This window comes from Canis aureus, chromosome 19 (genome assembly GCF_053574225.1).
Source record: "Canis aureus isolate CA01 chromosome 19, VMU_Caureus_v.1.0, whole genome shotgun sequence".
In the NCBI taxonomy this organism is placed as follows: domain Eukaryota; kingdom Metazoa; phylum Chordata; class Mammalia; order Carnivora; family Canidae; genus Canis; species Canis aureus.
In genome coordinates, this window is record NC_135629.1 from 54,228,275 (window position 1) to 54,249,732 (window position 21,458).

At 57.3% G+C, this 21,458-nt stretch overlaps 3 protein-coding genes across 20 annotated transcripts in view; 1 reads left to right on the forward strand and 2 right to left on the reverse strand.

The window, feature by feature from the left end:
* The window catches only part of HNRNPM (heterogeneous nuclear ribonucleoprotein M), a 276,948-nt gene extending 271,953 nt beyond the window's left edge, over window positions 1–4,995 (forward strand). For 12 of the 13 annotated variants that reach the window (XM_077860179.1, XM_077860181.1, XM_077860182.1 and 9 more), the window contains 3 exons: window positions 1,516–2,318; window positions 2,909–2,960; window positions 4,572–4,995. In XM_077860179.1, coding sequence (XP_077716305.1) covers window positions 1,516–2,318; window positions 2,909–2,960; window positions 4,572–4,735 — 1,019 coding nt within the window. In that variant the 3' untranslated portion in view covers window positions 4,736–4,995. Of the gene's footprint in view, window positions 1–1,515; window positions 2,319–2,908; window positions 2,961–4,483 lie in introns of all 13 variants that reach the window. The other variant, XM_077860185.1, reaches the window with a different exon arrangement.
* Window positions 4,996–5,777: 782 nt separating this feature from the next.
* On the reverse strand, window positions 5,778–12,822 carry PRAM1 (PML-RARA regulated adaptor molecule 1). 4 transcript variants are annotated; one of them, XM_077860194.1, is made up of 10 exons: window positions 12,685–12,822; window positions 9,740–10,952; window positions 9,594–9,660; window positions 9,444–9,520; window positions 6,895–6,949; window positions 6,667–6,775; window positions 6,354–6,516; window positions 6,235–6,268; window positions 6,057–6,142; window positions 5,778–5,963 (listed from the first exon to the last, which is right to left on the reverse strand). In XM_077860194.1, exons 1-9 carry the CDS (start codon window positions 12,685–12,687, stop codon window positions 6,100–6,102), a joined length of 1,764 nt encoding a protein of 587 aa, XP_077716320.1. In that variant the 5' UTR covers window positions 12,688–12,822; the 3' UTR covers window positions 5,778–5,963; window positions 6,057–6,099. The 4 variants fall into 4 exon arrangements, with proteins under 4 accessions (XP_077716320.1, XP_077716319.1, XP_077716318.1 ...); XM_077860193.1 differs by having other exon boundaries at window positions 5,778–5,966; XM_077860192.1 differs by having other exon boundaries at window positions 5,778–6,142.
* A 1,911-nt stretch (window positions 12,823–14,733) lies between these two features.
* ZNF414 (zinc finger protein 414) lies at window positions 14,734–21,007 on the reverse strand. Of its 3 annotated transcripts, XM_077860197.1 has the most exons (8): window positions 20,850–20,993; window positions 20,048–20,122; window positions 19,370–19,477; window positions 19,150–19,255; window positions 18,265–18,608; window positions 18,134–18,184; window positions 17,507–17,680; window positions 14,734–14,959 (listed from the first exon to the last, which is right to left on the reverse strand). In XM_077860197.1, the coding sequence occupies exons 4-8, from the start codon at window positions 19,203–19,205 to the stop codon at window positions 14,739–14,741; spliced, it is 846 nt and encodes a 281-aa protein (XP_077716323.1). In that variant the 5' UTR covers window positions 19,206–19,255; window positions 19,370–19,477; window positions 20,048–20,122; window positions 20,850–20,993; the 3' UTR covers window positions 14,734–14,738. The 3 variants fall into 3 exon arrangements, with proteins under 3 accessions (XP_077716323.1, XP_077716324.1, XP_077716322.1); XM_077860198.1 differs by lacking the exon at window positions 20,048–20,122 and having other exon boundaries at window positions 20,850–20,996; XM_077860196.1 differs by lacking the exons at window positions 14,734–14,959; window positions 17,507–17,680 and having other exon boundaries at window positions 17,985–18,184; window positions 19,810–20,122; window positions 20,850–21,007.
* Window positions 21,008–21,458: the final 451 nt, after the last annotated feature.

Here is a 21,458-nt window from a genome sequence, read left to right on the forward strand (position 1 = left end):
TGTGTGATACTAGAACTCCATGTGGGCACCGTTTTCCCCTTGTTCTCTGTTGCTGTTGGCATCCAGGGGGTCAGCCTGATTAATGATATTCTTGAGCATGCTACTGCCCTTTCTAGTATCTTGCTTTTTTAAATACTTTTAGAAATTTTTGCTCTGAAAGACTAATATCCCCCCCCCCTTTAAAAAAGATTTATTTATTCCTGAGAGAGAGACAGAGACATAGGTAGAGAGAAAAGCAGGCTCCTCACAGGGAACCTGATGTGGACTCGATCCCTGAACCCGGGATCACACTCTGATCCAAAGGCAGACAGACACTCAACTGCTGAGCCACCCAGGTGTCCCAAAAAAAGACTAATCTTAAATTTTTATATTTTGCCACTTGGTGTGCTGTTACTCAGCTGAGGAAATGGAGAAGTGGAATGACATGTGATGTCAGCCAGAGACTCACAGAAACTTCTGAGTTTCCTTTTCTTCAATTACATCTTGGACTGGGCTGCTTGGGTCACTAATGGGCTGGCTGTGGACTCAGCTGACCTTTTTTAGAGGCAGGTGGCAGTGGTGATGGCGAAGCTTGAGTGAGAAGGGACCCTTAGAGGCTCTGAATGTGGAAAAGTGGTGGGCAGTGGCCTTGGAGGTGGAGCCAGCCCCACCTTCTACAGAGTTACCAGCAAAACAGGGTCACTGCATTGCTGACACGAAAACATGTGTCCAGCTAAACCATGGCATCGAGAATTGATCTTAGACCTCTTCTAGAATCTATTCTGCAATGCCATTGACTTCTTTTCCTCTAAAGCCAGCAGAGTTATACACAAGTTATTTGGTGGTTTTCTTCACAGAGTAAGGCTCCCTGGAAGTGCCTGTCTATCTAGACATAGAGGGTCTATATTGGTGTTTGTTTTCTTTATCTACTCTTATTTACATGGCTGTATACTAGCTTCTTTATGCCTGGAGGTGCTAAGGAAATGCAGCCAGACTGGCCATCAGCAGGGCATCTGAGAGGGACAAGCTGGGAGAGGGTAAAGGTTGTGAGTGATTTGAATTGTCACATACAATCCATGTAATCCATTTTACAGACTGACCAACTCAGGGTGGGGTTTCTGAGCTTTGAGAGCATTTCTCAGTGTCATTTGGTGGGGAGACCTCACAGTTCTTGGGAATTGACAACCATGGCTCACAAAGCTAGTTAGAAGTACTAGGGCTTCCGAAGTAATGGTGGAGAACGTTGTTGACACAAGTCCTCCAGGGTAGAATTTCTCCCTTTATAAATTTTACTATGGAAATGTAAGCTGTGGCATAGAAATAGGAAGAACCATGTCCTCACTACCCTGCCTTAACAACAGTTAAGCCTTGACATTTGAGGGATGTCTAATGGTAAATTGTTGTGGGACTTAATTCCTGAACTGTGGTTGAGCTTGTGAAGTGTAAGCCTCTGCACCCAGGTCACCCTCCTGGCATGGTGTGCACACAAGTGTGCAAGTCCCTGATACCTGCCTCTGTTTTGTGTCCCTGTTCCAGGTGGAGGTGGAGGCAGTGTCCCTGGGATCGAGAGGATGGGCCCTGGCATTGACCGCATTGGGGGTGCCGGCATGGAGCGCATGGGCGCAGGCCTGGGCCATGGCATGGATCGTGTGGGCTCCGAGATTGAGCGCATGGGCCTGGTCATGGACCGCATGGGCTCAGTTGAGCGCATGGGCTCTGGCATCGAGCGCATGGGCCCACTGGGCCTCGACCACATGGCCTCCAGCATCGAGCGCATGGGCCAGACCATGGAGCGCATCGGCTCTGGCGTGGAGCGCATGGGTGCCGGCATGGGCTTTGGCCTCGAGCGCATGGCCGCGCCCATCGACCGCGTGGGCCAGACCATTGAGCGCATGGGCTCTGGTGTAGAGCGTATGGGCCCTGCCATCGAGCGCATGGGCCTGAGCATGGAGCGCATGGTGCCCGCAGGCATGGGGGCTGGCCTGGAGCGCATGGGCCCTGTGATGGATCGCATGGCCACCGGCCTGGAGCGCATGGGCGCCAACAACCTGGAGCGAATGGGCCTGGAGCGAATGGGCGCCAACAGTCTCGAGCGCATGGGCCTGGAGCGCATGGGCGCCAACAGCCTGGAGCGCATGGGTCCTGCCATGGGTCCAGCCCTAGGTGCTGGCATTGAGCGTATGGGCCTGGCCATGGGTGGCGGTGGCGGTGCCAGCTTTGACCGCGCCATCGAGATGGAGCGTGGCAACTTTGGAGGAAGCTTCGCAGGTTCCTTTGGCGGAGCTGGAGGCCATGCTCCTGGGGTGGCCAGGAAGGCCTGCCAGATATTTGTGAGAAATGTAAGTGGCTCTTCAGCAACTTGATGGTGGTGGTAGGCACAAAGGGAGGAAGGGTGAGGGGACAGGTTGAAGTCAGAGTCGGTGCCTTCAGTAGGAAGGGTAGCAATACAAAAGGCCACCTTGCTACTGTCCCCCCAAATTTGGTGCTAGTAGGATAAGGAAGGACTGTGAGAGTGTATGAACTGTGCATCAGGAGCCCTGGGTTATCGGACTGCTAGGTGGAACCAACAGTGAGTGAGCTCAGGAACAACCCGAGCTTCTGGACTCCCTTGGCAAGAGCCACTACACCTGGGCATGACAGAGGGACAAAGGGCTGTATCTGTATCATCTTTATACCAAGTTAACCACCTTCAGCTACTGTTGAGTGGTTTTGGGGCCTCTAACCACAGGCGACTGTCCTCTTGAAGAGAGAGAATGCCACAAGGGAGTACGCTCGGTGTGCTGGTTTCGAGCCTCATTCCAGACAGGCGTATTTTGTTCTCTGCTGATCACCTATTTCCTGAAAGTTTCTCTGAGAGACCCTGGTGTTTATGCATTAGGATATTAGGATTTTGGTTGTATCACTCATCAGTTTTTCCTTTTCCCTTTAGCTCCCATTTGATTTTACATGGAAGATGCTAAAAGACAAATTCAACGAATGTGGTAAGTGTTTGAGGAAGGCTTTCTAGGTGCTTCCATGTGTTGTGGCTTCAGAAGTCTTAGCTTGTTAGTGATGCATTTGTGGGGTGCAGCGAAGCTCCCATCCTGGTCTTCACAGCCACTTGCCGTGACTCAAGGACCAGTGGGACTTGCCATTTTTCTGCCTGTGCAAATATTCAAGCCGGTTGTTGAGTTTCCTCTTATGTGTCAGACACTTCCTATGTGTGTTCTCATTTCAACCTTATCTTTCTCCTTTTATGGTTTTTGAAAGGCGATGTCCCCATTTTGCAGATGAGTCAGGAAAAGTCATGTTCCCAAGGTCACATGGTTTCTCCGTGACAAAGCTGAGTAAAATAAAAACATCTGAGATGAGGTTGCTTTCTACCACTGTACTGTTGGTTCATGCCTCAAAGAGCACTCACCCAGAAGTTCCCAGGGGTGAGCTTGTCTGTGAATGAGGTGAGGGGCTCTGGTTTTGGTTTTCTGGCCACACCAGGCCACCATTCTGAAAGGCTCACTTTGTGGCTGAAAGGAAGTGAAGTTGTCCCTGGGTGAATCCCTGCTCCTGACTCCCACCACCTCTGTTCTTTAAACCATGTTAAGTGGGAGCCCCAGGCCTAAGCCACAAGTCCAGGTGGCTTGCTGGGTCAAGGCCTCCTCAGTGTTTTTTCATTTCCTGTTTCACTGATAGCTCAGATTGCACCACTTTGCTGCTTCTCCTGGTTCTTCTCTTAGGGCAGCTGTTGAGCCATACGTGCCTTCTTGCTCTCTCTCCATTCTTTAGTTTGTAGTAGGTATTCTGAAAAGTCATGTTGGATCAGGCTGCTCTCCTGCCTCAGATGCCTGGAGGTGCCCATCTGCTAATGAGAAGCTCACTAGTCCCTTTGTAAATTAGTCCGTCCTTTTTCATCTCTCTCCTGTCTCTGAACCCGGAGTTGCAAGTGCCATTCTCCAAAAGTGCTTTATTTTAAGCTGTTGTAGTGAGAGCTTACCTTCTGGTGAGCTTAAGTATTTTAGAACTGTCCCGAGAATCCCTCTAGATGTTGACCTTCCCTTGGGCTGAGTTAATGGCTCTAGAAACGAGGGCCATCTAACATAGGGCTACGTGGTCATGTCCTTAACTCTTTCCCTTATAGACTTGTTTCATGGTGCTTGACACATACCTGGATTCTTAATCAGTGCTTGAATGAATATGTGAACCCCACTTTCAAATTAGGATGCAGTCTATGTGTGGACAATACAGAATGTCCCATTATTTCATGATGGCCTTGTAAATACTCTGAAGTCTTGAAGATGAAGCACCTATAAGGTTGGCTTCACACAGCCACCTTTATAACTTTCTCAAGTGTATGAGTATGCATTTGAAGCTGCCATGAAGGCTTATCATGGGTCAGATGGTGGTTCTGTTGGCAGAAGAATGGCAACATGGCCAAGGGCCATAGTCGCTGGATTCCAGCTATTGTGTTCTGAGCATTTGTGTGCCAGGGCCGCTCTCCCTTTTGACTCTGTCCACCGAAATCCAACAGGTGATCTGGACTGAGTGGAGCCCAGACTGAGGCTGAGCTCTGGGTTTGCCTGATGAGTTGTGGTCTCTTCTTCCCTCCCTGTGCCCAGGCCACGTGCTGTATGCCGACATCAAGATGGAGAACGGGAAGTCCAAGGGGTGCGGTGTGGTTAAGTTTGAGTCGCCAGAGGTGGCTGAGAGAGCCTGCCGGATGATGAATGGGATGAAGCTGAGTGGCCGAGAGATTGATGTTCGAATCGATAGAAATGCTTAAGCAGTTGCCTTTTTTAAACATCGATACCAGACCTCTGAATTTGTATTTTTTCTTGTTAACCATTTTAATTTGTTGGCTGGATGTATAAAGATGTTTAAAAAATTCAGTTGCTTTTTGGGGTAATTTGAATTACTTTTTTAATGACCGGGGTTCCATTTGACTGTTTGCATTGAGATTGCAATGTGCGCAATTTTTTTTGTAGTTGTGGCATCTTGTTGACATCGAATATGACTTTGATAATAAATACCAGTTCCTGAAAAGATGCTTGCTTTTTTGCGTGTGTGTTGTGGGGCACCCCCTGAGGTTTGAGGAGCTAAAGCCAGTCTTCTTTCTACCCTTAGAACTGTGACCACTGGGGGGTCTCATTCCCATTCCTCCTGAGCATGAAGGACATGGACCCTGGCCACTCGAGGAGAACTCTCATGGAAACTGAGTCCTGAGTGGACTTGAATTCTCCAGTGCTGGTAACAAAGCACTTGGATATTACAGGTCCTGAGAGCCATTCTCTCTCCCTCCTGTACAGTTGCTCTTTGGGGTACAGAAATTGCGTCAGGCTTATTTCCTGTTTGGCTTTTGTTACAGTCTTATTTCGGCTGCTATAACAAAAATACCATAAGCTGGGTGGGCTTATAAACTCAGACATTTATTCCTCAGTTCTGGAGGCTGGGAAGTCCAAGATCAAAACACAGTCCATGGCAGCTTTTCTTTGCTACAGCAGACCAAGCACGGTGCGAGTTTCTGAGCATATTTAGTCCTGTAGTGGTTTAGGCTGACTGTGATTCCTGGGTTCTATTAGAACTGGGTTAGAACTCTCCTGTTCCCCAATATGTGGTCTCATAAAGCCTGTGTGGAGCTGCAACCACTGCTTGTCATGTTTGGATGTGGTGTCCTACCTCTGCCACCTTCTCCCTGTCACACTGCTACTGGTGTTTATCCCTGAGGGCTGAGACAGTGGAGGGATGTGGTCAACCTTATAGACCCCCAGGTGTCTGATCATGACTCCACTGTGTCAATCAGGGAAAGAAAAGACAAGAAGCAAAAATCGCTTTAAATAGGAGCTTTATGTGGTTCATGTATGTAGTCAGGCATGAGCCTGGGTGGTTCTGTGATTGCCAGTCTGGTCTCCAAAACTCCTGCTTTAGTGGGTGTCTGGGCTGACAGGTTGTCCTGGGGACCCACACCTGTGGGCCTTATCTTCCCTGGGGGAATGGTTGGCTCTCCAGAGGTTCTGCTGAGGAAGGGTGACTTGGAGTGACTCCTCTCCCCATACACAGCTAATGAGCAGCCCCCAGGGAAATGGGATGGTGGAGTAGGGGGTTACCTCTTTCTAGGCACTGTGGTCCCTTCCAGCCCACCCTGAGCATCTACATACCGCAGAAGCCAACATCATCATACACCTCCGTTTCCCTAGCAGAGAGCACAGTTTGGTCAGTAAAGGTCACCTTGTCCCCCTGACCACCCCACCTTCCCCTCCACCCCCAGTCAGGGCCCACACTCACAGGGGCAGTAGAGCTGTTCTGGGCACGTAGCCATCTGTGAAAGAGAACAGGATAGGTGAGCCCGTAGCCCCCCTGGTGGTAGCCCATTGCCCTAAGATTTCCTGGTCTGGCTGACTTACATTTGCCCTTGGTGTCCCGGCACAGCATCTCGTCCTTGTTTGTGAACTCGATCACCTCCAGGATCTCCCCACGCCGGATCCCCAGGTGCTTGCCACCCCCACGACGTGTCTTGGCGTTGGGATCAATCATCATCCTTGTTTGAATCACTATCTCCCCCTCAAACTGGGGAGGGATATGTTAGAGCTTTTGTTTTGTGCTGTCCCCCCAGGAACCCCAGCTTCTTTCTGAGGATGGAATATGTGGGGTCTTGGTCAATTGGGGCTGTGCCCAGATCTCCCAGGGCTCTTGTTTAGAGGATTCTGGTGTTCACACCTTGAACTTTTTCCGGAACTCCCTCTCCGCTTTCTCTGCCTTCCGGATCTGCTTCAGGGACTTCAGGTCTGTGGGTGGCAACTGCTGTGGCTGGGGAGCCTTCTCCTTCCTGAGGAATTGGGATACTCCTGAACAAGGTGTGCTTCCCAGGGGCCCCCTTCCTGTCTGTCCAGAGCTCAGTCCCTCCCTCTTCCATGCCCTTGGCGGGCTGATGACCGCCCCCCCTACCTGAGTTCTGGATCTTGTGGTGGCCTGGGGGGTTGCTGGGTAAATGGCACTTCATCTGGGAGCAGTCAGAGCGCTGAGTTAGGGCAGGGACTGTTGGCTCAGCCTCCCTCTTGACACTGGTGACTTGATCTTGAATGAGCCTTTCCTATGTCAGTTTTTAGGACATCCATTCCCTCCCAACCCCCACCCTGCCAACTGTCCGTCTTCCCCGGAGGCCTTTCTTGGGGGTTGTGAATTCTAGTGCATTGCCTTTGTTTTCTGAACTGCTGCATGGTAGGTGTAGCAGAAACTGCTTACTGCAGGAACTCACTTAACCCTCATAGCGACCTTATTACTTAGGATAATAGGTAATACTGTCATTCCCAGCTCGCTGATGAGGGAAATAAAGGCTCTGAGTAGTAAAGCAGTCCTGCTCCAAGGTCATCTGGCTGGAAATGATAAAGGCAGGATTTATTTGCAGGCTTTTGAGGCCATTTCATGTCTGTCTTTTAGAATAGCTTGGCTTCTGGGGATTGTCCTAGGATTTAGGTAAAAAATAAGGCAAAGGTATTTCCTAGAGCAAATGAAGTGGGTGTCTGAGAAGGGGCTGATGGGGTGGGGTTCATGGACTGGCCTGGCTGCTGCTGAGACTATTGTGAGGGGTCTCCCCCGTGAGTGCCACGTAGGAGCCTGCTGGCCCTGGGGTTTGGCTTACAAGAGCCTCATGAATACCAGTTGAGTGAATGATCTAGAACCTGAAGCCTGAAGCCTCTGGCTTTTTGCTCCAGACTCCAGCCACATCCTGGTGCTCAGATGATGATGCCATCTCCAGTTTCATCCAGGATATTCCCTCCAACTGCTCCTGCTTCTCCCAGAGGCACCCCAGGACCCCTATAAACCCACCACGGGGTAGAGCATGCCCCTGGGCACTGTGGCACAGGACAGACCTGGCACACCTGCAGCCCAAATTTCTGGCAGTGTGACCCTAATCAGGCACATAGGTAAGGGAGGTTCTAAGGGTGACCTATTGAGATCTGAGAAAGAGCTACGTGTGCTGGCCCCAGCCCCTTCCAGGAGAGCTCCCAGCTGTGGAAGGAACCTCTGGGGTCGGGCTGCTACCATTCCCAAGTAGGGCAGAGTGGGAGGTTGGACTAGAAGAGTACAAAGTAGCCTTTGGGACAGTGTATTACCAGTGAGGACCCACATAGTATTTCAAGAAGGGAGAGATTTGAGAAGTGTATTTTGTTGGAGTCTTGCAGAATGGCATGGAATGGGGAGATGATTTTCCACTGGCAGGGACAGTGAGCAGAAGTCGGGATGTTCTTGGTCTGTTTGGGGATTGGGGAAGAGTGGGGGGGGGGGGCATACCTTCAAGGCTGCTGGAAGCTAACTGCCTCTTTCCCCACGTCCCTCTCCAAGACTGGCCCCCCAGACCCCAGCCACAAGAGCCTCAGTAGAGCGGAAGCAGGAGGAGCCTTGTCAGGAAGCTCTACTAAGACGGTTTTGTAAGCAGCCCCTGAGGAAAGCCCAGGAGAAGCAGAAGGGGCTTGGGAAAGAGTAGTACAGGCAGCAGACTTGGTGTTGGGGCTGAGCGGGGCGGGGCGGGGGGGGGGGGCGCAGGCGCGGAGCATCCCAAAGGCACCACCCTTAATAAAAGGTTGCCCTGTAGGAAGCCCTTCCAAAGATAGGGCAGGGAAGTCTTGAGAGCACAGGGCCTGGGCTCCTGTCTGCCGGCTGTGTGAACTGGGGCAAGTTGCTTCTGGGGTTCTCAGGCTTCCACCTCTGTAAAAGGGCATGCTGTTGCCTTGGGGGTGGGGGGTGGCTGTACATGTTCAGTGATGTTCACATACAGGGCTTGCATGAAAGTCACTCCCCCCCCCCCCCCCCCCAAAAAAAAATGGTGAAAGCATTAACCTATAGCAGGGCTGGAGACGGGTCTGCTTTGCCATTATCCTGCTCTCTGGGAGCAGAGACTTGGAAGAAGGGAGAAAGAAAGGTCCTCAGGAACCTGAGCACAGAGTGTCTAGGACTGCAGGCTCAGGGTCTCCGTCTACAGCCCATGCCTCAGTTGAGGCCCAAGTCCTGCCTGGACATCCAGCAAGTGCCTCCAGTGCAACAAGTCTACTATGGAACCTGACACCTTGTCCCCGACTCAGGGATACCTCCTCTCTGCACCCAAGTGTCAAGCTTGACTTGGGCCTCATCCGTGTCATGGGCTCACTTGCTCCCTCTCGCCCCTGCATCACATGCCACCAAATCCTCTTTCTGATTCTTCCACTGCTCTGTAATGCCGCCTGCCACCACCCTGGGCCACACCCCTGCCGTGGCCACAGTACGTTCACTGGTGTTGGCCTCTGGGCTGCCCTACCTCTACTGTTGTGTCAGGAGCTGGCATGGCCTTTCTAAAAGGCCCTTCCTGCCCTCCACTTTCTCCCCTGGCACTGCCAGGGAGACGGACTGTCCCTCAGATTTGCCGCAACAGCATGGAAGAATGTGCCCTTGCAATGAATGGTCCCCGGGTGCCTGGGCAGGATGCTCTGGCTGAGGGCTCAGCCCCACCACCAACAAACCTCTGCCCATGGGACTGGGGCTGGAGTTGTCCGTGGGCTCCACGTCGTCATACAGCTCATAGGCCTCGTCCGGGTCCCTGTAGGAACCTGAGATGAGGGCCTCTTTCAGCCTTAAACCTGCGCCAGGACCCACTAACTCCCCACACTCACTGCAGGATGTCTTGAGTCTGTCGGGCTTGGAGGTGGATCCCAGCAGAAGAACGGGTCCTCCTCAGAGCTGTGGAAGGAGGAGAGCGGGAGGGAGGCAGGCCCTGCCTTTACCTTCCCAGCTTTTTGCGGAGGCTGCTGTGACCTACCTGTGGCTGCGGCTGCGGCTCTTCGGAAGCTCTGGACATCCCTGGGGCCAGGGGGCAGTGGGGGCTTGGCTGGGGGGGGGCCTAGGCTGTTTACTGGGGGCAGAGGCCTCCGCCGGGGTGGGTGGCCAGGCTGGAGGCCCAGCCTCGAGCCTCCACTGTGAGAGCGAGCTCCTGATCTCTGCTCCCTGGCTCCAAAGCCAGGGCTGAGTGGGAGCCTGGGGCGGGAGCCCGCCACAGCAGCGGGGAGTGAGCTCTCTGAGACGGAGCCAGGGAGTGGGGGCTTTTTAGGGAGATCACCAATGAACTCCGTGTGCAGGTGCTTCTTGGGCAGAGCACTGGGCTCGGGCTGTGAGAACTTTCGAGGGGGCTGCTGGCATTCAGGCTGCAGGAACTTCCTGGGGAGGAGGCCAAACTCGGGCTCTGAGGACACCCTGGTGAGGGCCCCCAGCTCAGGCTGCAGGAGCTTCTTGGAGGGTGCTTTGAATTCAGACTGCCGTGGCCGCTTGGGAAACACACTGACTTCAGGCTCTGAGGACCTCCTGGTGAGGTCACCAAAATCAGGGTGCAGGAGCTTCTTGGGGAGATCACTCAGCTGAGGGGCTGGGATCTTTCTGGGAAACGTACTGAAGTCGGGCTCTGAGCAGTGGGGCGGGTGCTCATTGGACTCTAACTTCCAGGGGGGCGTCTGAGGGACCTCATTGAATTCAGGCTGTGGCAGGGATTTCTTAGGGAGGCCACTGACCTCAGACTGCAGGGCCTTTCTAGGGTTCACGCTGAGGTCGGGCTGAGGGGGCTTCTTGGGAAGGGTATTAAAGTCGGGCTGTGAAGGCTCTGGGGTGGTCCCATTGGGCTCCAGCTGCTGGAGCTTCTTAGGGAAGGCACTGGGCTTGGGCTCCAGTGGGGGCCTGCTAGGCTCAGGCCGTGGGGGTTTCTGAGGGGTCTCGAACTGTGGGAACTTTTTGGAGGGCTCACTCGACTCAGGTTTGGAGGGCTTTCTGGGGAGATCGGTGCAAGGGGGCTGTGGGGGCTTCTTGGGTACTGTGTGGAACTCTGGCTGTGGGGGCTTCTTGGGGTGCTCGCTTAGCTCGGGTGGTGGAAACTTCTTTAGGAGTTTGTTGAACTCAGGCTTTGGGGGTTTTTTGGGGAGTTCGCTGGTCTCGAGCTGAGAGGCCTGGAACTTTGCTTGAAGGCTCCGGAAGTCCTGATGGCTCCCCTAAGGGACATAGAGCCAGTCAGGCAGGGTTCTCCTAGCTCCTCGTTGCCAGCCTTTGCCCTTGGCTGAGGACCCTCACATTTGTTTCCAGGCTCCCTGGAGTCCTGACCTCACCACTTAGGCACTGCATATGCCCCAGCCTCACCCCCATTAGGACCCGGGCTCCTGCTGCTCCCCCATAGGCTGCTGCTCCCACAGCCTCCCTCTCAGTGTCCTTGAGATAACCGTGTGCTTTCATGCTCCGTATCCCTAGTGCCTTCTCTTCTGATTTCAAAATACATCTGGAATCCAACCACTTCTCACTGCCTGTACCACTGTCATGCTGGCTGGAGGCACTCAGGCTCCTCCCCCATGTCGTCGTCCCCCCCCCCCCCATCCCCATCTCTGTCCAGGCCCCTCCCACACAGCAGCCAGAGGAAGCCCCTCTGCTCAAAATCTGGCAACGTTCCTTCATTTCCCCATGGTAAAAGCTAAAGACCTCATGAAGGCCCTAGATCACCGAACCGCCTCCTGTACCCAGTCACCTTGGGCTGGTCTCCTCTCCCCCACTCTCTCCCACCCCAGCTCTTCTTTCTCCTGCCCCTAGTCCCAGGCAGTTCTCCCTATGGCCTGCTTCTTGCCTCTTGCGCCTCCAGTTCTCTGCTGGTATTTTCTTTTTAGGGAGGCCTCCCTCCCAGACCACCCCTATTAAAAAAATTGATTTTCTCTTCCCAGTACTCTCCACTCCCTGTGTATCAGACGGTTTATTTCATATTATTTCACAAATGTGCCTTGACTTTTTAGTTTTTGTTCTCTCTGCGCCAACCCCCAGCTCCTGTGAAGGTCAGGACGTGGCTCACTCATTGCTGTCCTCCAAGTGCAGTTATTTACTGACATAAATACACAGGACACGGGTGTACAGTCAGCCATGTCCAGTCCGGTTATCACAGACTCACACAGAAAGACGTAAAGAGACACAGACCTGGAGGCAGCTGTGGGCTCAGGGTCTGTCTCCCAGTCCCAGACACCCTTTGTGGATGGTCAGGGTGCTCACAGTCCCCTGAGCAGTGGCAGGCCGGCCTGGGCAGCGGCATGGTCAGGCACATGCGCCTCCTGTGGCACACCTCGTCCGTCCCAGGTACCATCTGCCGGCCCCCGTGCTCTGTCACGGATACAGGCGGGTGCACAAGTAGGCCGGACCTGCTTGGACCACAGGTGGCCCTGCTGCTGGCCCCCAAGCCTGGCTTCAGCTGGGGCCTAGGAGACGGGGTTGGAGGACAGAACTATGGAGACTGCTCCTGTCTGTGCCTCCTTTCCCCACCCAGAGAATGAGTAAAGGTAGCAATTCCAGCCACGGCTGGAAATGCCCCTATGAAAGTCCACCAACAGATGGGTTGGGGTAAGGATTCCCAGGTAACCCAGAGGACCAGAGAAATCCAGGTCAGCAGGTCATGCCTTGGGTGACTGCTGGGGTGGGGGGTGGGCGGCGAGTACATGGCCCACTTTGTGACCCACAGGAAGCTGCCCCCATGCTCACCCTGGCCTCCTGTGACCAGGGTACTGTTCATGCTGACCTGGGAGGAGAGTCGTCTGGACTGTCTGCCTGTTCCCCCTTTTTCAAGTCGAAGCCCCGGCCTGGGCCCCAGCTGACCCAGTGGTGCATCCTGGCTGCTTCCCACCTCTGGGCCTTTGTGATGGCTTTGCTGTTCCCCGGTGGGGTGGGGGGCTCACCTACAGTTGAGGGTTCACTCACCATGGCTGCAGGCGGGTGATGGGCCACAGAGCAAGTGGGACCCAAGCTGGGCCGCTGCCTTCAGGAAGTGACTGTGGCTTGTGCTCCACGGGCCCCACGGGGGTAGGGGATGCTGGCTGGGTGGGGAGGGCAGAGGAGGAAGGAAAGGAGGCGGAGACAGACCTTGCCTGTCCCTAGATCCTGTCTGGCACTCGAGTTCCTGTCCTGCCTGCTACCGTCTCCATGGTTTCTGTGCTTTGTGCATCGGCTGTCAGCACATGCCCAACACGGTGACCAGTTTCTTGACTCTGTGTGGTTCTGGGGGCTGGCTGACTTCTGGTCTCCAGAGAGGACCTGGTGCCAGGCCCTGAGGGCCTTCTTGGGAGGGGGAGTGCTCTATGAGTTAGGGGCATGGTCAGCTCTGGGCCAGGAGGCTTGGGAGTTGGGGGAGCATGATGGGTGAGGCCCTTCTGCTGGCCCTTGTTGCCTCACCTGCCTGCCTCATTTCCACACTTCCCCACTGTTGGATTCTCAGCTCTGAGCAAGACTTCCCTATTACATACAGGGGCAGATGTCACATGGGTTGAGGACAGCCACGGTAGGCAGAGGGCCCAGCTGGGATGGCAGATGTGGTGGTGGGGTGGGGGGCAGTAGCTAAGGCCTCACTCTCTGCGGGGCAGGGGAGGGTGCCTGAGGGCCAGGAGGGAAATGGGGACAGCGGGCAGAGCAGTGGAGAGGGGGTGAAGGGAGCAGGCAAGACTTGTGCTGCGGGGGATGTGAGGCGAGCCCTAAGTGCAGGGCTTGGTCTGTGGGAGGTCAGTGACTTCAGGAGAGTGCAGAGCCCTGAGTCTCCAGTTTAGGTATATGTGTAAATAGCTTTAGGAGTTTGCAAAAAGATGGAAAGAAGCTCCTGGAGATCCTGGCCAGATCCTGACCTGGCCTGAGCCTGGAGATTTCTTTTAAGTTTATTTAAGTGACCCCTACACCCAACTTGGGGCTTGAAGTCACAACCCCAAGATCAAGACTCACACTCCGACTGAGCCAGCTAGGTGCCCTAAGCCTAGGGACTTCTTAACACTCAAGGTGATTATAATGTGCCCATGAGTCACCCTGGGACCCCAATTAAAGTGAAGGATCTGCCTCAGATCCATGGTGGAGCATCAGATTCCTAAACGTCCCAGGCGATGCCCAGCAGTAGCGAGGGTGCAGAAGGGTCCGGTCTGTCCTGAGGACCCTGCATTCCCAGCTGGAGCCGTTCATTACTTCCCTGCCCATGGAGGCCGCAGGCCACACAGTTGGGAATGACTCTGCCTTTTTGTGTCTAAGATGTACAGCTTGAGGATTCTAGTGCCTTTGTGCCTGCCCAACCCCATCCCTGCACTGGCAGGGTGCAGTGATCTTGGGTCACATTCTCAGATGAGGGTCCCCCCCTTGCAACAGGAGTCCTGGGAGACCAGGGATGGTGGGAGTGGGTCCTCTCTGGGTCTCTGGGACCAGCCAGCATAGGCAGGTCACAGGCTGACTGACCCTCCCAGTGTTTGGTGAATGAGGGAAATGAACTAATGAAAGTGATTATTGGCCAAAGTCATACAGTGGGTGCCCAATGAAGGTCAGCTAAAGGACTGGATGCTGGCGACAAGCTAGTTAGACTTCCCAGGCTCCAGGGCTAGCCACCCTATGTGAAAACACTACAGCCTGGAACTCGCAGTTTGGCGGGTCCCACCCTCGCAAGCCCTGTTCCCCCACAGCCCCCAGGAGGTGTTTCCACCACCTCTCCCTACTCCCCTTTGTGTCTGGAGCTTTCCTGGGGGCTGGTCTGCAAAGTGCCGCCATGAACTTGGACAGGAGGCTCCACAAATGGAGCTGAAGAACCAGAAGCCCAAAGTAGGGCAGGCCAGGGTCTGCCCTGGGGTGTAGGCAGGGGAGGTGTTCACTGGGGCGAGCATGTGGAGGGAGGGCTATGGAGGGATCCTGGGGTTCCGAGCTCACAGGGCATTGGCAGTGGGGAACCAGAGCTGGCGCATTTGATCCTTGCACAAGAGCCTGGGGCGTGCACCTGGCTGCCCTGGTCTTGGTCAGGGGACAGATACGGTAGCAGCGGCCAATCCTGGGGTCGAGGGGTGCACGGAGGAGTCAGGAGGCCAGGATGGGACGTGTGCCCAGGTCAGAGGCAGCATTCTGGGATGTGTGCCCAGGAGCCTGATCTCCCCTCTCCCAGTCCGGTGATGAGGCTGGTGCTGGACAACTGCAGGATGGTGGGTGGGCACCTGGCCGGACTCAGCTGACTGTAAGCCACCTGGAGAGGGGTCAGCCTGGTCATCATAAACCCGGTCTCTCATCAGCCTGCCTCCCGCTGGGGCAGCCCCTCCAAGTGGACGACGGCACCGATAGGCTGGCCTGTCCTTCCATCTCCCTTCAAGACTGACACTCCCGGGCGCCCTCTGCTGGGCGGAGCCAGGGCCCGAAGACTCAGGGATCAGGCATCTTATAGTTGGGGGAGGGGAGCCCTCCACGGGACCAGTTTGACCTGAGGGTGGGCAGGGGCTGCGGAAGCCCAGGAGGGAAGCTGGGAGCAGACTTCCCAGTGGAGCTGAGAAAGCTGGACATGAGTTGGTAAGGGGCGACAGTAGGCAGTTGCTTTTGGAGTGAGCAGGGTTCCCAGGCCAGGTCATGATCTAGGTCCCTGGGCCTCTGGGCAGTTTCAGGTTGCTAGGGGGAGGGGCTGTTGCATTTACATGGGTAGAGTGGGGTGGGGTACCTGGACCAGGATGGCTCTGGGACTCTCTGGGAAGCTCCAGAGAGACTGGGAAGTGGCACTGCCTAGATCTGAGGGTGGCTGAATGAGGGGCCTGATGGGGAAAGGGACTCTGGTACCTCAGAGACAGGTTGCAGTGTCGGGGGATAGACAGCACTGGAGATGTGGGAAAAGGGGAGGGTGCCCTTTGGGCTTCACTGCCTGGGTTTTCTTATAGCTGGGAACCATCCCCAGCTTCTAGGGTGGTACGGAATCAGGGATTGAACTGGAGCCACACCGGCTCATTGATCTTACCCTCCTAGCCTCACCTTCTCTGGCTGTAAAATAGGCCCCTTGATCCCATCCCACCTCTTTCCTGTGTTCTTTGCTGGGGGGATGGGCTTGGTGGCTAGAGTGACGTGAATCACTCACAAATATTTCCCAAGCCCCCACCCTCTCTCCTCAGGCCCTCTTTGAACCTTCACAAGGACTCCAGAGTAACACCCATTTAAGGACTAGCAAAGTGAGATGCAGGGAGGTTGAGTCTTCTCCAGGGTCAGAAAGTCCTGGTTCCACGGCTTCTGGCTCAGAAGAGGGCAGCTCAGGGGCCTGGAGCCCCAAAGCCCCCTGATATCCCAGCTAGCCCCACAGCAGGTGCTGAGTGATACTACCTCAGTGGGCCCAGAGTTGGTGGCAGAGCAGACCCCTGGCCTGAGCCAGCGGAGTCTCGACTACAACCCCACCAGTGACAGGGCAGCCCTGAAGCCCCTTGTGAGAGCTCTGGCGGCTGTGCAGGCAGTCAGGCCCCCAGATGCAGGTGTGCCCATCCTAAGGGCACTCAGATCAACCTCCCCTTCAGAAGAAGCAGAACGGCCTCTGGAGCTTGGAGCTCTTCAACCTCAAGGAGGCTGAGGATGGGGGCGTGGGAGAGGTTCACGATGGAGCCTTGTGGGCTATTAGAACAAGGTCTTCATCCAGAGAGCCGTGGGGAGCCACTGAAGGCAGGGAGAAGAGACACATGTTTTCAGTGGTGTTCAGACTGGGGAAGAGGGCAGGAGGCTTGCTTCAGGTGCCTGAGGACTGGGTCAGGGACCTAGGCTGGGGGACCAGGGGGGTGGAAGGGAGCAAGACGCAGGAGGAGCCTCTGAAGGGCGGCTGCCAACAAGGCTCCTAAGACTTCCAATTTGGTAGGCTTGGCCCATTGGGTTGGGGTGACAACAGCATTGGGACAGCAGCGTGGCCCCAGGTTCTAACCCCTGACCTAGGACGGATTTCTCATAAAGGAAGGGAAGAGGAGATAGCAGTGGCTGGAAGACTGAGACAGGGGACGGGGTAGGGGGAGGGAGCTCAGGCTCCCTGGGTCAGGCTTTGACCGGCTCTCCTCCTGAGGGTCTGGAGGGCAGTGACAAAGCCTGTCCTTGACAAAGCCTGCAGCCAGAGGCCCTGGCACCACCACCTCAACCCTGTCACCTGGGAGTCCACACTGGCCTCAGGATGGGGGAGGTGGGTGTGGCCTCCAGCAGGACCAGCCTCCCAGCCTGTCCTACTGACTGACCCTTGAGACTTCTCAAAAGTGATGTTCTCTCCCACCTGGTTTCTGGAAATGGTGGGGCAAGACACGGGAGCTGGCAGTCCCAACTACAGCTGGATGGAGTAAAACTGAGCAGGAGACCCGGGGCCCAGCGTTAAGGTGACGGGAGGAGTGAGTCTGAGGGGAGGCCTGTCCCCTCCCCAGACACGAGCACCCCAGGACTGCTGGGCTGGGCTGGACTAGCCTGCTGTGCATCAGAGGGGCAAGGGACCCAGACACAGCACAGGCTGGCTCATCGCGCCTCCTTTATTATTGTCCCCCCACCCTCTCCATCTTAAACCCCGTTAAAATCACAAAACTCCCCACACCCTACAGTCCAGCCACGCCCCCCCCCCCCCCGCGCGGCGGGGTTCAGAACGGCGAGAACACCGGACAGTCCCCCTCTGACAGCAGCGGAGACACCTTGGGTGCGAGCGGGGCCGGGTCTGGGTGGGGCAGAGGAGGGGGCGCCTGAGCCTCGGCCCCGCCCCTCGCCTCCGGGGCCCCGCCCTCCCCACCCGCGCGCTCCTCCGCCTTACCCGCGGGCGCGTCGGGGCGCGGCTGCCCGGGCCCCGGGGCCGCGGGGGCGACGGCGCGGTGGTCCTCCAGGTGCAGTGTCATGGCGGGCCGCGAGGCCGTGGAGAAGGCGCACTGCATGCACGAGTAGCGGCCGCGCGTGTGCTCCCACACGATGCGGCTCGGGGCCGCGTGCCCTGCGGGCAGGCGGGACCCCGTCAGTCCCGGCCCGAGGACCCGTCCACCCCAAGGCTGGCGGACGCGGGCGAGCGCGGGTCGGACCTCTCCCCGCCTCCCCGGCGGCTCCCGGGCACCTGGCTGGTCTGGCCTGGCTGGTCCAAGTGCTCCCGGGCGTGCTCCCTCCTGTAATCGGGGGCACTAAACTGGGCTTCTCCGAATCCCCCACTCCTATCCCTGGAACCACCGCAGGGGAAGGCCTGGTGAACCGGGCGCGGGTTTTACACGGAAACGCCGGCGCAGATGAAGGCTCCGGGGCCAGTATTTTTAAGGCAAAGCTCTTGTATTTCGGGGGTGGCAGTTCTAGCCCCCTGAGAAGGGGCGGGCAACACTGCCTCCCGGCGTCCCCTGGGCCCCGCAGGGCGCAGACAACAATCCCCTCCTCCCCTCCCCCGGTGGTCACCTGCACGCACCTGAGGGCGTGTCGGAGCCGCCCTGGGGTCTTCGCGGGCTGCCGCCGGCACCTGAGATAAACGGGCGGGTCAAGGTCAGGAGTCCCGGGGGCGCGCGGCTCGCCCTTCAGGCGGCCCAGTTCCCAACTCACCTTGGCTCTTCTTCCAGACTGCGGCGCTGGAGGCGGGCGGCCCGGGCGCCGCGGCCAGGAAGGGGCGCAGGCGTGGGGGACTCAGGCCAAAGGGCGCGGGGTTCAAGTAGGGCAGGAAGGGCCCGGTGGGGGCAGGGGCGGGGGTCGTGAACGGCTCGAGCAGCGGGAACGGCAGGCCCGGCGCCGACGCGGCGTCGGACTCCGGGGGACGCTCGGGCGCCGGCGGCTCCTTGTCGAGGGCGGGGGGTGGCGGCGGGGCTGGGCTCTGCGCATGCTCGGCGCAAACATGCAGATGCTTGAAGAGCGAGCGGTGCGTGCGGAAGCGCAGGAGGCAGTTCTCACACCTGGGGGCAGGCACAGGGCTGGGCTGGGCCTCCTGCGGGACGAGGGTAGGGCCTATCCGACGCTACCTGGGGAGCTGCCGCGCGACGGGCGTAGGTAAGGGAGCCTAAGGCCCAAATCACAGATCCCCCATTTGCGGGGGGAGAAGCTTGCTCTAAGCGCCCCCCAGTGTGGCTGCGACCTTTCCGGACCCCTCTGGGTCCTTGCCCTGGGAAAACGAGGAAGGAAGTCTCAATTTTGACTTAGGTGGCCACTTCTCTTCTAGCGGGGTCAGGAGAGACTGGGTGCAAACACACCACGTATGCCCCGCCCTTTCCAAGCTCCTCGCTCCTCCCCCGGGTCTCCGGAGTCCCGTAACCAGGGTCTCTTTCAGGGCGGGTAAGGGCAGGCCTTGCCCGAGGGCACGCCCACTACCAGACTCAACCCACCTCCCTGTTGACTAGGAAGGGAGAGAAAGGCCTGGACCCCAGGTAGTGGCAATCAAACCAGGGGTGGGAGGAGCTGCCTGGACCGGTGAAGTCGGCATAGGGGGGGCGGTCTCACTTGAAGTAGCGATTGGGTTTGTAGTGCAGCTTGCCGTGTGCCACGAGTTCCTGCATGCTGGGGAAGGTCTCGGTGCAGCTCAGGGCAGAACAGCGGAAGAGCTTGCCTGGCAGGACAGGGATAAAGGACAGAGGAGTGGAGACGGGTGGCCGAGGCTGGCCTGGAGGCACTGCCTGCTTCCCACCCCAAACTGCCTCCCCACCGCCTACTCTGGCCCTACCTTCCAGGGACTGTGTGGGTGGGCAGTGGGTACGCAGATGCTGTGCCAGGTCTCGAACACTGGGGAAACTGAGGCAGCAGCCAGGGCTGGAGCAGGGTATCTGCTTCCCTGCAGGAAGCACAGAAGGGGAGGTGTCACCCACTGTTCTCTCGTCCACGCTGTCCAGAGTTATGCCCCGGAGAGGCACAGATGAGGCTGGAACTACCCTACTGGTTTCTTACCAGCACCTTTACCATCTGCTTCCCCCACCAGACTGGGCTCCCGGAGGGCAGAGGCTGGGATGGCCTAGCTCATCACTGTAGCCACAGCCTGGCATACACTTGGTGCTCGCTCAGGAAATGGTGACTCCCTCTAGATGGGGCCCAAGTTTGGAGATACTCTGTACTCCTCTCTATTGTTCCAAGGCCTGTGACCCTCCAGAAGGCTCCATCACAGATCACCTGGTTGTTGGCGACGTCTGGGAGGCCTCAGGTCCTCGCTGGTCCCAGAGACTGTGCTGGCCGGGCCAAGGCTGGATCCAGGACCAGGCTGACCACTGTCTGGGGGTGAGGGGCCACCCTGCTGGGTCCCCCCAGGCCCTCCGCGGTCCCACACTGGGGGTGTGGCTGCCCGTTCAGGGCCTGACTCCTCCCCCATGGAAGACGAGGTGGCCGCGGCGGCCACAGCTGGAGACAGCACCTCCTTGTCAGTCTCAGTGAAGCTGGGCTCTGCAGCAGCCGGCATGTCCGGGCTGGGCCCCGAGGGTTCCTCCTCCTAATGAAAGGAAAAGGCAGAGAGAACCCCTCTGGGCCCAGGTCGGCCTGGACCAGCCAGGGGAACCCCCCCCCCCCAGACCTTTGAACGTTCCTGAAGCAGCGAATGCCCTCAAGACATCACCAGGTCAGACCCCATTCTAAGGAGTCACCATCGGGGAGGACGGGGGTAAGGGTGGATTGAGCCTCCTGTGTTCCCATCCTCTGGTAGGGCACTGGGAGGGGTCCCAGTTGCATAAGGGGTAACTGTCTGGAATTACTCCTATGGAAGAAGCAGTCCCTAGTCCCTAACTTGGGACAGGGGGATGCCCGCCCCCCACCCCGACACAGCAGGGGCGTGGCCTACAGGGTGAGGGCGAGGCGAAGGCTACGAAGATGGGGCCCTGAGCAGGGCACCGCTAGAACATGCTGGAGGGGCCAGAAGGGATCAAGCGCACTACCCGAGGGCCGAAGTCTACCCACCCGCCCGCCCGGAGCTGCGCAGTCGAACCGGGAGGTGCCAGGGCCCCGGATGCAGAAGGACCAGGGGCGGAGCCCAGCCCGGTGGGCGTGGCCCAGTCGCAGCCGCGCCAGGAAGCAGGGGGTGGGGCGTCCCCCAAGTGACAGCCAGCGACGGGCGAGGGCCCGGATGTGGGGGCGGGGTCGGCCGGAGGCTGCGCGTGCCACAGGGCCGCGCCCCGCCAGTTCCCGCTGGTTCGCCGCGCCCGCACCCCCGGCGCCGCGCTCACCATCCTCGACCCGGCTCCTCCTCTTCTTCCTGCGGCTCCGGCGGCTCCCGCTGAGGCTGCGGCGTCTCCCTGGGCGGCCGCGGGCTCGCGCTCACGTCGACGCCATTTTCCGCCTCCCGGCTCTCGCGAGAGCGGGGGCGGGGCCTGCGCACGGCGCCCCTCGGGGGGGCGGGGCCTGAGATCTGGGCGCTCGTGGGGAGCTGCGCAGGCGGCGCTGGGTCTGCGAGCCGGGCTTGTCGGAGGGCGCCTTGGAAAAACCCTGAGCTCGGAGATCCTGGCCTAGAATCCTGTCTGCAAAATGGTTACCTTTGTCCCCTCCCGTCCGGTCACCAGCTCTCAGCCGCTCTTCTTTTTGAAGAGGTCGTGTTGGTTGGGCAGCATCTTCGGAGGGAAATCGGCAGTGACCGTCAAAATTGTCAATGCACTTAGTTCTGAAGTTGGAATGGGCTCCTTGTGATAGCCAGGGGCAGGAAGCAAGCTGTCTGTCCCCCGGACAGGGGTAGCCTAAGGATGAAGACCCCTGGGTGGACCTGCGTGGAACGAGTCACCTGTGTACTAGGCGTTGGGGACCCAGAGATGAACAGGACAGACATCCTTGACCTCAGGGGC

Excerpts from the sequence above, each read along its gene's own strand:
- PRAM1 (XM_077860194.1), bottom strand. Across the intron at positions 6,950-9,443 it reads CCCCAGTCCCATGGGCAGAG|ATGAAGTGCCATTTACCCAG; the intron begins GTTTGTTGGTGG and ends GACTGCTCCCAG. Across the intron at positions 6,269-6,353 it reads CCGGGACACCAAGGGCAAAT|ATGGCTACGTGCCCAGAACA; the intron begins GTAAGTCAGCCA and ends TCTCTTTCACAG.
- ZNF414 (XM_077860196.1), bottom strand. Across the intron at positions 19,478-19,809 it reads CAGACGTCGCCAACAACCAG|GGAAGCAGATACCCTGCTCC; the intron begins GTGATCTGTGAT and ends TGCTTCCTGCAG. Across the intron at positions 18,609-19,149 it reads AAACCCAATCGCTACTTCAA|GTGTGAGAACTGCCTCCTGC; the intron begins GTGAGACCGCCC and ends GCCTGCCCCCAG.